Source organism: Bos grunniens, chromosome 13 (genome assembly GCF_055505025.1).
Source record: "Bos grunniens cultivar Pamir isolate PY7600 chromosome 13, Bosgru_T2T1.0, whole genome shotgun sequence".
NCBI lineage: Eukaryota > Metazoa > Chordata > Mammalia > Artiodactyla > Bovidae > Bos > Bos grunniens.
Genome location: NC_141177.1, coordinates 15,760,705 through 15,773,116, shown reverse-complemented (window position 1 = coordinate 15,773,116; position 12,412 = coordinate 15,760,705). Strand labels below are relative to the sequence as shown.

General features: G+C 47.2%; 1 protein-coding gene across 9 annotated transcripts in view; it reads left to right on the top strand.

Moving 5' to 3' along the window:
- The window catches only part of DHX35 (DEAH-box helicase 35), a 69,824-nt gene extending 58,424 nt beyond the window's left edge, over positions 1-11,400 (top strand). For all 9 annotated transcript variants that reach the window (XR_015139045.1, XR_015139047.1, XR_015139046.1 and 6 more), the window contains 4 exons: positions 1,621-1,702; positions 4,357-4,428; positions 5,728-5,839; positions 10,274-11,400. Coding sequence is in view for 6 of the 9 variants with exons in the window: in XM_086331849.1 (XP_086187975.1) it covers positions 1,621-1,702; positions 4,357-4,428; positions 5,728-5,839; positions 10,274-10,318 (311 nt within the window). In the remaining 3 variants the exon portion in view is untranslated. The remainder of the gene's footprint in view (positions 1-1,620; positions 1,703-4,356; positions 4,429-5,727; positions 5,840-10,273) is intronic.
- The last annotated feature ends 1,012 nt before the right edge of the window (positions 11,401-12,412 follow it).

Sequence of the window (12,412 nt, the reverse complement as noted above, 5' to 3'; positions counted from 1 at the left end):
ACCTACTTTCTTGAATGATCATTAACTTAAATCTCCTATACTTTTTCACTGCTTACAATTCCCTAGTGGGATTAACTGTTTATCACCTGCTTTGTCCCTTCACTCTGTCCCTATCAAACCCCTCTCCCAGGAGAAGAGTTATATTGAATTTAAATTCTTTTTACCAAGAGAAATTCAGTACTAAGGGATAAGATTTTGTAAGGTAGGGTTGAGCTCTGGAGGGCCACAATCCTTGTAATATTTAAGATTTCCCACTATCCTACTCCTTAAGGAGGGCAGTTTTTATCCCTTGGGAATTATCTCATTTTGGTAACAATGCACATTCTGCATAGATAACTTCTTTTGGGCAAGTGGAGAGAAGGAGCTGAGTCTAGGATCAGATTGTGTTTGGAAATGCAGATTTGGGATTTTTTTCAGTTCTGTGCTGAAGAACAATAGAGAAAATTATGGAAATGCAATAAATTACATGCAAATTGAAAACTTCTCTTCAAAAGGGAGGGAATATATGTATACTTGTGGCTGATGGACATTGACAGCAGAAACCAACACAGCATTGTAAAGTAATTATCCTCCAATTAAAAAAAAACTAGATGTTAAAGAAAACAGTGAAAAAATATTTTCAACAGATATAAGGGATAAAAAAAGCATTATTATAGAGTGAATTTATTTAACATATTAAGGAAAAAAACACCTAATTTCCAAGTTGATAAATGGGCAAAGGAATGGAATGGAAAATTTGAAAAGAAGAAATACAGTAATAGTAATAAATAAGTGTACAGTTAAAGAAGGGGTACCTTTGTGCCAGAACATTGCTGGTAAGAATGCAGGAAAACTGACATTCTCATACACTGTTGATGGCTTTGTAAATCATACCACTTTTTGGTAACCTATTTACCAACATAAGACACCATTAAGACATACCATTATTTTATGTGTCATTAAGAAAGAAAAACTGTTGCCAATTATAAAATGCTGTCCTGATTTCAGTGAGTTAAAGTGTAAAAAAAAATAAATCTTAGAATTGATGAAATATTGTATGTCATAAGCCATATGGATGGCATTATCGTTTTTGCAGAATAATTTGGATATATCATGTAGAAATCATCTAATTGAGCAGGCTTTATCCTTGGAAGATGTTTACTACAGCAGCACAGACGCCAGTTAAACTGAGCTGTTTGAAAATTTTGAAGAATTACAAACTAACTGTAATCACAGAAATAATGTTGTAGTGTTAATGTCCCAGGTTGGGTCTTAGGGAAGGAACATCATTCCTGTAAAATGCTCTCCTAAAGAGGAGTTCCAAGGTCACTGGCCAGCCTGTGGAGTGCTCTGTAGGTTCTGGTGCCCAGCCTTGGTCTGGTCCTCTGTGGCTGGGGGTGCAGGGGAATTGGGGGGGTGGTCCCAGGTTAAGGAACAGTCTGATATGTTTCCATCAGCAGCCATTGTGGAGGGTGGGGACCCCTATAGATGGTGCCAGGGCAGGCATTTGGCACTGGGAATCGTGGGGCTGAACCCATTCAGGAGATGGTTTCAAGGCGGCTCAAGGCAGCCTGGGGTGGGCCTCACAGGACAGAGCATAGGGCAGGTGAGGTCTCATCTCATCCATCCCTGTTTGTGTAGGTGATCCAGATCCAGTTCTGAGGTGCATCGTTTCCGGATTCTTTGCAAATGCTGCGAGGTTTCATTCTACTGGAGCTTATAGGTAACATGATACTTTGTGAAGTCATTTGTGAAGTCACTTAAGTTATTAAAATCTTAAAAATAAACCAAACCCAACAGCAAGCTGACATGCAGAGAAAGCAGAGAGGTTAAATCATTTTTCTTTATTTGCACCTTGCCTCCTTCTAAAGATGCATTGAGGTTAGCTGTACAGATTTAAGCAAAATGTCTTAACTTTGTGGAAATGATTCTCAAGTGTTCAGCCCATCCATGTGTTGTAGGAGGATGATAGTTACAAGTCTGAAAGTGGAAGTCGCTCAGTCATGTCCGACTCTTTGCGACCCCATGGACTATACAGTCTGTGGAATTCTCCAGGCCAGAATACTGGAGTGGGTAGCCTTTCCCTTCTCCAGGGGATCTTGGCAACCCAGGGATGGAACCTAGGTCTCCTGCATTATGCGCAGATTCTTTACCAGCTGAGCCACCAGGGAAGCCCAAGAATACTGGAGTGGGTAGCCTATCCCTTCTCCAGCAGATCTTCCCGACTCAGGAATCGAACTGGTGTCTCCTGCAGGTGCATTGCAGGTGGATTCTTTACCAACTGAGCTATCAGGGAAGCCTGTTACAAGTCTGCAGGCTGGTAACATATCTGTTGTAATCAGAGAGTAATAGGACTCAAGGGAACCATTACAGGTGCTCTCTCCTAGAGAAGTTAGTTTTGCTGTTGGGTGCTTTGTGACGTTTTTAGAGGTCTGCACAACTGAAGCTCCCCAGGTGCATTGTAGCCACACTGGAATGTTGGTGAGTGTTCTTCATGTGCTGGCCAGCCCCTCCCTCTGCTGAAAACTACAGCCTGTCTCTTCCAGTTCCATTTTCCAGGTGTAGAAGATTCACTGATGACCTCCGATAACCTCTGGTATATTCAAATTTGGTGAAAGCTAACACCTAGTTAGCCCTCTTTTCTCCAAACCAAATCATTCCAGTTTGTTGAAGTGTTACTTTAGTCTGTCTTTCTGTTTCTGAGCTGGTTTTAGTTTTGTAACTTCACTTTAGCCAGTTTTTTAGAGCAGTGATTAGAAGGTGCTCCTCTTTAATAAAGTGAAAGTGAAAGTCGCTCAGTCGTGTCCAGCTGTTTGCGAGCCCATGGACTACAAAGTCCATGGAATTCTCCAGGCCAGAGTACTAGAGTGGGTAGCCTTTCCCTTCTCCAGAGGACCTTCCCAACCCAGGAATTAAACCTAGGTCTCCCGCATTGCAGGCAGATTCTTTACCAGCTGAGCCACAAGGAAAGTCCCTTCTTTAGTAAGGGAGTGCTCAAAAGGGCCTCTCCCTAACTTGTCTTTGGGTTTTCGCCTGAGACTATTGTTAGCTTTTTCCCCTCAGAACATATTATAGTCCTGTGATCCTGAACTCTCCGTGGTGTCCCATTCCAGATACTGGGCTCTGTTTTTTTGTTTTTTTAGGTTTTTATTTTCTCTTGGGGTATAACCAATTACCAATGTTTTGTTAGTTTCAGATGAACACCTTAGGGGACTCAGGCATACATATACAGGTTCCCATTCTCCCCCAAACTCCTCCCACTGGGCTTTGTTAATGAGCCCAGAATTGCATTGACCTTCTTTGTTTTTTTGGCAGCCAGGTCTCCTTCATCCAGTATTTGGTTGCTGACTGGGCCTCAGGATAGCACTTTACATTTGTTTCTAGTATGTTCTATTTGTCACCCCAGGCCAGGTGTTCCAGCCTATCAGTGTCATGGTTCTGTTGCCCATCGTATGTACTCTCCTCCCAGCTCCCAGCACTGAGCTGTTCTGTCCGAGGCAGCTCTGGACAGGCTGTGATCTTCTCCAGTGAGAACCATCGTTTCATTGTCATTCTGATTACCCCGCTCTCCTCAAGAGTATTAATTAGCAATTCCCACTAGCATTCACAAAAGTCTTTCACCAGTATCCTCAATAGAAATACAGGCTACACAACATGCTTCATGGTGGTCAGTCCCTTTGGGACAAAGTTCAGTGTTGGTCGCCTGATAAGACAGCCAACACCCCGGGCAATGGCTTTATTCCAGCGCTGGAGATGCGCTGGGTCATGGCCTTAAAGCACTTTCCTGACACACATTCCTGGCACCTGCAGAAGTGCTCTGTAATTATGGTTTGAGCAGCAGTGTTCTGATCTGTTAATCTTCTCTCATGAGCTGATCTCACCAATAGTTGTGTGTGCCGTAAATATTTTTTTGAATTAAACTGAATAAAATCTAAGTTGGCATTTGAAATATTATCTCAGAGAAGTGGATAGTCCAGTATTGAGCTTTCTTTCCCCCCCATTTATAATTATCTCTTCCATACTCTTTACTGTTTAACCTTGTTAATATAAAAGTTTATAGAAGTAATTGTGTATATTATTTCTGTCCTCAAGGAAATTTTTGAAAGAGAACCTCCAGAAGATAAACATAAACATAAGCAGAAAAATATTTGGATGTCCATGTGTTGCTTTCCTTCTCCCTTTTTTAGCATGATTTATTCTTGATTTCTGGGGTGACAGTAGGGGAGGGGTCATAAAAGGCTCGAGAGAAGATGGAGAGGATAGTTTTGTTTGTGTGAAGTACAGCCTGTGTTTTTGATGAGTTTAAATGCATCTGTGGGAAGGTCTTGCTGGAAGTGTTTAAAATGTACTTGAGACAAAATTGCTCTGCTTCCCAAGGACCATCCGTGATGATCATGAATTGCACATCCACCCAGCATCGGTCCTCTATGCAGAGAAGCCGCCCCGCTGGTAAGCCCCCTCCTGCCCCTCTGCTTTGTCAGTGCTTTGAAGGCAAGGCCTCGTTCTGGTTCATCTCTGGGTCCCCAGCGCCTAGAGTCCAGGTGCCCAGTACACATTTGCTGACTCTGTTCTACAAAGAATTTCTACTCTGTCAAGGATCCCTGTAAGCCAATGGTCTTATTCCTCTGCCTGCTGATCCCCTCAGCAAACATTCATGTTCACCCACAGACTGGGTGCTCTGTCCTCACTCTCGGTATAGCTGTGCAGAGAGAGGAATCCAGGTCCCATTCTACAGCCCAACAGAGAACAGATGGACTCCAGTACCTGGGGAGAAAGGCTTCCGTAGAGGGATGTATTTGATAGGTGGCTGAGGTTCACACTTCCGCGGGCCAGGCTGTAAGGGCTGGCTTCAGGGAGCAGATACTAATACTCGCTGTGGAAGCTGATACGGCTGCAGGGTGTGGCATGGGTGATCTTAGTTCCCCAACCAGGAAGTGAACCCGTGCCCCCGCAATGAAAGTGCAGAGCCTTGAACCACTGGACTGTCAGGGAAGTCCCTGGAAACTGGTATCTATATTAATATATGCAGTCTTACAATCTGGGGATTTAAATTACCTTCTTGGCTTGACTTTTTGGTATCTGTTACCTCAGCCTTAGGCAAGCTCCCCCCTCTTGTGTGTGTGTGTGTGTGTGTGTGTGTGTTTTGACAGCTTTATGGAGATATTATGTAATTCACATACATACAATTTACCCACTTAACGTGTACCGTCCTGTGACTTTAAATACATTCACGGGGTTATATATCCATCACCACAATCAATCTTCTCATTAGCTCCTAAAGAAAACTGTTAGCAGTCGTTACAACTGTGTGTGTGTAACCCATATTCCCAGTAAGATATAGAATGCTTTCATCTCTCTAGACAGTTCCCTTGGGTCCCTTTACAGTTAATTCCCAGCTCCTTTCAGAATCAGTGAGCCTTTGCTTCTATTTCTACATTTTCTGATGAAGTCATTAGACTCTGTTCAGAGTTGTGTAAACAAAAGCATAGGGAACCAGAAGGTTCAACTGAGATGTCCTGGAAATCACGTGGGACTTAGAGTCTGCTCTGTGCAGTGGGCACACTGGTACCTACCACTCAGGTCATGAGGCTTAGGTGAGCAACATGAATACATTTGTCTAGTGTAGTGCCTGGCTCACAGAACAGGTGGATGCATTTTAAAAGTAAAGGGGAACCATCTCTAATTGTTGTGGTTCTGATTCTAATTATAATAAATAGGAAAGTAGCTTGTGATTTCTTCTTATTTCAGGGTTATCTACAATGAAGTTATCCAAACCTCCAAGTATTACATGAGAGATGTGACCGCCATTGAGTCTGCTTGGCTGTTGGAGCTGGCTCCACACTTTTATCAACAAGGAACGGTAGGAATGAACCCCCAAACCACCTGTTACCTGCCTCTTCATATTTTAAATATACGTTTATTTTTCAATGTAATGTCCTAAACTTGCCTGCCCCCCAACCCCAACCCGTGGTACATAGATGAAAGGCTGTTACCATAGTCTCAGATCGTTCTGGGTAAAAGCACCATACTGTTTGCTCACATGATATTTAAAATGCTCACATGATATTTAAAACGTGCATTTAAAAATAAATCCCTCCAGCTTATATGATAAAAAAAGAAGAATATATCTTTAACTCTTCCCCTCTCCCTCTGCCCTTTTAAACCATTTCCAAAGAAAGTCTGTCACACTTTGGACCATGTTCATAAGAAGCAGCACAAATATTCTGATGAGGATTGCCTCGCAGAACGTGTGTGCAAGCTTAAACCTGTTTCATTTTAAACACTTGGTGGGCGCATTGCTGTGTGTGTAGTATATGCTTTTTTTCTATGGAAGACGTGCATTAATTCAGCATCTTTGTCGTCTCTGATCTATTTTGTTTTTAGACTGTTTTTCTACCTCATTATGGGCCACATTTCCTGCTTCTCTTGTCTAGTAATTTTTTGTTGTGTGCTGGACATTATGAGTGGTTTGTTGTGAAGAGTTGAATTTGTTGTCTTTTCTGTAAAGAATATTGAGTTTTTTCTAGTAGACAGTTCATACTGGCAGTCAGTTTAATTCTACCAAGACCTGACTTGAGTTGTTTTCGGGCAGGTGTCTAGTAGCCCTGCTCCCAAGACATGGACTTTTGATGTCTCAACTGGATGCCTAGGATGTTCAGTGAGGCCTTTGCACTCTGGCTGCACGGAACTCCAGTGTCTCCAGCACTGTGCAGACCTCCAGAATCTCCTCTGTACCAGGTCACAACTCCCCAGTTCCTGTTCTTTGCCAGCCTTATGGACCCTTGGCCTGCACCTGTGTGGCTTAGTATTCAGCCAGAGGTTTAAGAGTGGTAGCTCTGTGTTGATTTCTGGAGCTCCTCTTTTCTGATGCCCTGTTCTGTAAATTCCAGCAGGCTCAGCAGCTCTGAACTCTGATCTGTGTTTCCTCTCCCCAGCAATACTGTTCTCTATTTAGGATTCACTTCCCTCTGACAGGGGCTTCCCTGGTGGCTCAGATGGTGAAAGAATCTGCCTGAAATGCAGGAGATCCGGGTTCGATCTCTGGGTCGGAAAGTTCCCCTGGAGAAGGGAATGGCACCCAATTCAGTAGTTTTGCCTGGAGAATTCCATGGACAGAGGAACCTGGTGGGCTACAGTCCATGGGGTCTCAAAGAGTTGGACACTACAAAATGTGGAGAGCCACGCGGAGACCTGGAATGACTATAACTTTCACTCACCTCGAGTGTTTCCTTTTTCTCAAGGGTTACAGCCTGTGTTCTCTGTTACCCAGTACCTGAAAATTATCGCTTCAGATATTTTGTCTAGTTTGACCATTGTTTACCACAAAAGGGAAACCAAAACCTGTTACTTCATCAAAGCTGTAGCCAGACTGCAGTGTTTTCAGACCAAAATGTGGCCTTATTGGTGCCTTTTAAAATTGGGAGAGTCCACATTAAATATGGATTTCAAGACTCTCTTGAAAGACATGTTGAATTTGCTGGGTTTCTGAGCCTGAGTCTGCAGCAGGGGCTGAGGAATGGGGCCTATTGTGAGCGACTCTCTCCAGGTCCTGCCTCCCTCGTTTATCTCACTGGCTCAACTCCTGGAAATGTTTGAGTTGTGATCCTATAAAGGGAAGGATCTTTTCATCCCTCCCCCTCCAGCAATGTCGAGGGAAGTTGTCATTTTAAATCTTTCCATATTAAATCTTAAACCATCAAACAAAAAACATTTCAGACCTGTATAGTTCAACTTCCTGTATCCCCATCCAGATATTTCAGCTAAAAATGAGATAATTTCAGGGACTGATATGAATGCAGTGTGTTTTCTCTGCTGCATTGGGCTGATAAGAATAAACCTGAAATGAAAGAAAATCTTCCACCAAACCTCTCAGGTGGAACGCAGCAGACTTCAGAAGTCCAAAAGAACAGTTAGAAATGCAAACTCGAGCTTAAGGAGAATGGTGCAGTTTTAAGCCCGCTTGTTAGCGTAACGAGAGGCAGGCAGGCAGAGAAGAGAGACTCTGAAGTTGTCTCAGGTTCATTTAGACTCTGGGAGAACAGGATTAACCCAGAAGCAGAGTCATTTTCCCTTTTCACCTCAAAATGACAGTTTTTCTAGGTCAAACCCACAAAGTTAAAGAGCAGACTGACTGCCCCAGAATTTTGAAGAAAATGGCAATGCCAAATTTGTCTTTTTTTTTTCTCCCCAAATGCCTGTTTTTCAGCTCATCTGCTCCATTCTGATGACTGCTTGTGATCAGAGTAGTTTTAGAGAGGCTGGGCTCAGAAATCACCTAGTTCAACAACCTCATTGTACAGGCGAGGGCCCTAACCCTCTCCTACTCCAAGAAACTTGGTCCCTCCTTAACTAAGCAGTCCAAAGGCACTTGTCCTAAATGGATTGATTTCTCCAAGAGCCCAGCCACTCTCCAGTGGCTGCCCGTGCATGGTGGAGGGTCCTTGGCTGAGCGCAGCGTAGCGCCCCAAGGCCATGCAGAGCCCACAGGTCATCCCCAGCTCTGTTCCTGGCATTGTTGGTGACTTTCCATTACCAGTGTTTTTTAGAGTGTTGCTCTTGCTCTGTTAAGAGGCCTGAAATGGTCCAGACTCCGCTTTGTTTATACACAACATTCTCTTCAGAAATGAGCACCAAAATGGCCCCCCAGGCACGATGACCTCATCCCCGTCCCTAAGCTACGGCTTTGGGTGCCTTCCATTGGTGGGTGGGGTCACGTCAGGTGACGTGCGTGGAGGAGAGAATTGGGAGACATCCAGCAAGACCCACAGCGGGAGAGGGGGACGGGGGACCTGTCCAGAGATTTGCCTTGCAAGTCCTCAGGCTTTTTCTCCTGCTTCTGAGCGATCTTTGGGATTGAGGGAGGACCCTCCAGGCCTTTGCTGGAATCTGCATTGGTCCTTTCTCGGGCATGCGCTTCCCTGGTGGCTCAGACGGTAGAGAATCCGCCTGCAATGCAGGAGACTTGGATTTGATCCCTGGGTTGGGAAGATCCCCTGGAGACGGGATAGGTACCCACTCCAGTATTCTTGGGCTTTCCTGGTGGCTCAGACGGTAAAGGATCCGCCTGCACTGTGGGAGACCTGGGTTCGATCCCTGGGTCAGGAAGATCCCCTGGAGAAGGCAGTGGCTACCCACTCCAGGATCCTTGCCTGGAGAATTCCATGGATGGAGGAGCCTGGTGGGCTACAGTCCATGGGGTTGCAAAGAGTCAGATGTGACCGAGTGACCAGCACTTTGTTCTTTCTCTTCTCGGCCATAAGTGGTTAGAAAGTGTGACTTTCTGTGGCTCATTTACACCTGTGTCCTGCTCCCTCAGCACCCCATCCTGTTGTGCTTGGTGGGGTGCTGCGCCTTCTGCACCTGCACTCTTTCAGGCCCTGAGGTTTTCTCTCGGTGATGGGGATGGCTGTCTCGAGGGCATCATAGGTGTGCCAAGAGGCGGGGTTTGGGCATTGAGCGTGCTGGGGCTGGCAGCCCTGCTCTGCTTGCAGCCAGGGGATTGACATCCCTCCAGTGAAGAGCCTGCTGTGTGAGGCAGCATGCTCAGAATGTTGCCTGGTTGTGGGATTAGAACTATCGAGAGGGCATCAGGTCTGCCTCCATTGGGGAACAGAGGACCTTTATTAAAAGCTTCTGTTTACACTCCCTGCTTCAGTTGCATATTTTTTGAGTAAAGCACTTCTGGCTTTACTTTTGAGTGCAAAGGATGTTTGTATCCCCCAATCCTGTTATCTGATGCCCGTGATTATAGTGTCAGTCTTCCTGGGTTGCTTACACTGCTACAGAGTGACGTCTCTGAAAGAGAAACCAGGAACAAAGTCCTGTTCTGTGTGTCTTCCCTGCTCTTGCACAGGCGTCATGAGAGCAGGACCTTGAGCCTCTGGGGATGGCTGGCTAGGTTGGCTGACCTTTTTGTTCCCAAGGGAAGGATACCTTCCCTTGACTGTTCTCAAGAAATTCTAGGAAACAAGAGGTGATCTTTGGTCTGGTCTGAGCAGCCCGGCTCTTGGGCTGCAGGGCTGGCAGAAGGGCTGGGGCAGAGGGCGAGCCATGTCTCACTGACAGCTGCCCTCAGAGCCCCAGCGGCCCGACCTCGGCCTGTGTGGCTTACTGAAGCCCTGGTGCCTTTGTGGGTCCCTTGGGCTTTTCCCCTCCAAACTGTTGCCTGTGGGGCAGGGCGTTTACTGCGAAAGTGTGAGCCAGGTGGAAGCTTTGATTTGGTCACTTCGGGGAATCGTGCTCCAGTCTGCTCCTTTGACCCACCCCAGCAATGCTGTTTTCTCTTCTCTTGCAGCACCTGTCCCTAAGAGCCAAGAGGGCCAAGGTCCAGGACCAGTGAGCAGAGCTGGCGGCTGCTGCAGGGGCTGCTCGGTGTGCCCTCCTCCACGCTGTCACCCCAGCCCAGGGTGGACAAGCTGCTGTCGGCTCCTGTGGACCCTTCAGCGGCTCTGCAGTGGGCTGCAGCCCGCTCACAGCCCCCTCCCGCCCGCTCCCCTCAGCATCTGCATTCCTCACTGGGATCCGGAGGCGTCTGTGCCTGGGTGGGAGTCCTGCTGCGCAGGAGTTGGAAAGCCCATGCTCTTGGCTCACCCAGCACCCTCCCTGGCCCAGCGTGCCCCTGTCACCAGGCATGAACTCCAGCCCAGCTTCATGGGGAGTAGGGAGGAAGGTGGGCTGCTGCACGCTGAAGCACCAGGTGGGGTGGGCAGGGCTTTGCTGGGCTGGCCTTGCTCTCCCTGCTGGGACCCCTCCTCTATTGACCAATGAGGTCCTTGGCCAAGTGTGGATATGGCGCATATCTATGATGAGACCCTGGAAATGTGGCGGATTTCTGCCAGTTACCCAGGGGCATGTTTGGCGGGCACAGGGGCTCCCAAGCCAAGTAGCTTCTGTTTCCCTCTGCCCATGTTCCTGTTTGTCTGCAGCCGGGAGATTTGCAAGGATTGGCAGTCAACAGAGAGGACCCCTGTGCACAGGGCTCCTTGGCTTCACAAGCAGCTTAGCTTCCCCTCCATGCACGGTACCATGTCCCGATGCCACTAGCGAAAGCTCATCAACTCGAAACCCATCCCAGATCCTCGGTAGCAGAAATTCACAACCGTTTAGAGGCTCTAAGCTTCTGTAGCTCAGGAACATAACTTGTCCGTTTGTCTTCTGTGTGTTTGCTTGGGTTCTTGTGAGAAGGCGGGGGCCCTTCCAGCAGGCACTGGTGTCATTGTCCCCGGGGCTGCTTGGCTGTGATGATGTCTGCAAACACATAGCTTGAAAGTTTATTTTTGTACTGATCCTAGTTTGGATGTGCCACTTTTGGCACCAAACGTGTATGTCATTTTTATTTCTGTTTTATAAACATGTAAATAATAGCGGTAACTTGTTAATAATAGTAAACCTTTATACGTAAAGTAAATGTAGTCCCTCCCATCCATGGTTCTCCTGGTCTATGTTTTAAGACAGTCCAATGAATTTTTACAAGCGAATGCTTGACATCAGCTGAGAAACCAGAGGCTTGTCACATAGCAACTCTGGGTTCATGTGGGCACAGGGAGCCCCATAGAGCAAGATCATGTGATCAAATGCCCTCCAGACATCCTTAGAGCAGACATGGGATGTTGTTTATATAAAGTCCCAAAGAAGTGCCAGTTCTCACCAGTTTCTGATTGGGATCCTTGTGGGGAAAGGTCAGAAATGCTTTCATAAAGTCTGAATTTAGGACCAGGGCTGATCCTGTTGAACTTCTCTTGGGGTGGGAGGAGGCAAAGGGGCACAATCCACATCCCCTGGGGGCGAGACCACACATCAAATCAGGAGATCAAACAACAGTCCGGGGTGCAAGCTGGAGACAGCAAGGTGTCCCCGGCCACCTCTGCCCGTGGGTCCCATCTATCGCCGTCTCTCCACCTCTTGGGCAGTCCCCAGCAGGGCAGGCAGGCCTCCCAGCGGTGTTCACTGTGTCACGTTGCAGCCCCTCGTGTGTGGAGATGGATCATCACCATGAAAGGCCTGTAACCGCGAAATGCCAGCCTTGGCCCCGGGGCCCCTTTACACGTCTCTGCAGGACCACGTGACCTTGTCAAGAGAGCACTGACTCAGCCTGGCTGAGAGACCAGCAGGGCCTGATGGCCTGGCAGCTCCCAAGACTTTGTCCCCCAGTTGTTCCACAAGAATGAGCCCTCTCAAGGCCCACATAGGTGCTCAGATACCATTAGTGACATTTCCACGACTTTGCAGTGTCTTCTGAAGCCAGCTGCTCATGTTGGACGGCGCAGGGAAGTCCGCGCTGGGAGGTGGCATGGGGTGGTGTCATCCTGAAGCCCAGGGACGGGCCCCTCTGTGCTCGATCACACTCTGCGGGTTCTGTGCCGAAGCCGGTCTCCCCCAGGGCTGGAGGGTGCCATCACAAGGAGGCCCATGGGCCAGGCAGCACTCCGGCCCG